The sequence below is a fragment of the Limulus polyphemus genome, unplaced genomic scaffold, assembly GCF_000517525.1.
Source record: "Limulus polyphemus unplaced genomic scaffold, Limulus_polyphemus-2.1.2 Scaffold10998, whole genome shotgun sequence".
Classification (NCBI taxonomy): domain Eukaryota; kingdom Metazoa; phylum Arthropoda; class Merostomata; order Xiphosura; family Limulidae; genus Limulus; species Limulus polyphemus.
In genome coordinates, this window is record NW_013676608.1 from 4219 (window position 1) to 5931 (window position 1713).

Genomic DNA, 1713 nt, shown 5'->3' on the forward strand with positions numbered 1-1713 from the left:
TAAATATAATAGTACTGTCTGTAGTCTGAATCTATATAGATATAATAATACTGTCTGTAGTATGTAATCTATATAAATATAAAAGTACTGTCTATAGTCTGAATGTATATAAATATAATAGTACTGTCTGTAGTCTGAATCTATATAAATATAATAGCACTGTCTGTTGTCTGTTAGCTATATAAATATAATAATACTGTGTTTTGTGTGTCCATATAACTACTTCGCAGGGTGTAGATAGATCTTCAACAAAATTGGTATGGAGGTTCATTAGGTCCATGCGGGGGTACATAAAAATTTTCAGTCTTTATGGGCGCTTTTGCGTTTTCTTACCACTTCTTTGCCCCTGTAGATGGATCTTCACCAAATTTGGTATGGAGGTTCAATAGGTCCATGTGGTGGTACATACAAATTTTTAGTTTTGCATTTTGTGTTTTGCGCACCCTGTAGATGGATCTTCACCAGATTTGGCATAAAGGTTTATTAGGTCCATGCGGAGATACATGAAAATTTGCTGTTTCACATTTTGCGTTTTGCAGTTTTTTATGGGCGTTTTTTACAATCACATATAAGGGAAGCAACTTCATAACTTTTTCATAAATCATGAATATACATAACTTCCGTCCAGGAGACGGGTACTCCAGCTAGTTACTAATAATTTACACTGAGCATGCTTACTGAGGGAACGATTATGATTACTTTATTACTTTATTAGAATAATTTTTTGACTTGAACGTAGCTCTATTACAATATGCCTGTTTTATAATATCAATATTTCGTGCATGGCGTAACAATAAGAAATTATACTATCAGTTTGTAGTTCACATTGCCATAAGCTATACGACACCTATTCAGAAACATACCAGTATTTGAAAACCTACCCCTTTTTTTGTTAGAAATTAAGTATTAATTTATCATATAGACAACGCGAGATAGTCCTTGGATTTTAACATTACTTATATAACACTTTAACAACGTTTGGATAACATTATCCATTAGCCTAAACTAAAACTGGACACAAATAAATAACCAAAAGTTATTCCCATAAAATTATTATCGCATACATCAATTTTTCGTAACAACCCACCCATCCCGGAAAAGGTGTATTGCTCGCACATACTCTTCCCCCCCAGCCTTGTGCAACGTTAAGTGCATTTAGCACACAATTAATTTTACATATTTGCTCCCTATACTTAAATGATGGGTAAAATGTTTTCATGACATAAAATATTATACAGATGGTATATATAATAGCCGTCCCATGGTAAACGACTGTGTATGTTTCAAAGAAAAAAAAACTTACTTTACGTTTATGGAAAGACTCTGAATTTCTGCGCAAATGAAAAGCAAAACATTCTTGGTTAGACCACGCTTGTTGAATTAACAGTGGGTAGTCCTTTTGGTGAAGTTTTCTTTCATCTAACAGAAATAAAAAAGAGAGAGAAGAAGAAAATTATTATTTATTTTTTGAATAAATTATTGTTAAGATATTATCTGTATTTTGTACTTATGGCAAAGCTGCTGTCCCTACATTTGAACTAATAACCAGAAGGAAAGCAGCCAGTCAACAGTATTCTATTAAGATATTATCTGTATTTTGTACTTATGGCAAAGCTGCCGTCCCTACATTTGAACTAATAACCAGAAGGAAAGCAGCCAGTCAACAGTATTCTATTAAGATATTATCCGTAATTTTGTACTTATGGCAAAGCT

The 1713-nt window shown here is 32.7% G+C and overlaps 1 protein-coding gene across 1 annotated transcript in view; it reads right to left on the reverse strand.

Moving 5' to 3' along the window:
* Positions 1-1713, reverse strand: part of LOC111083745 — a gene marked incomplete at its 5' end in the record, with an annotated part of 15853 nt that overhangs the window by 1733 nt on the left and 12407 nt on the right. Inside the window, one exon of the mRNA XM_022380414.1 lies at positions 1304-1419. Within this exon, the coding sequence (XP_022236122.1) occupies positions 1304-1419 (116 nt within the window). The remainder of the gene's footprint in view (positions 1-1303; positions 1420-1713) is intronic.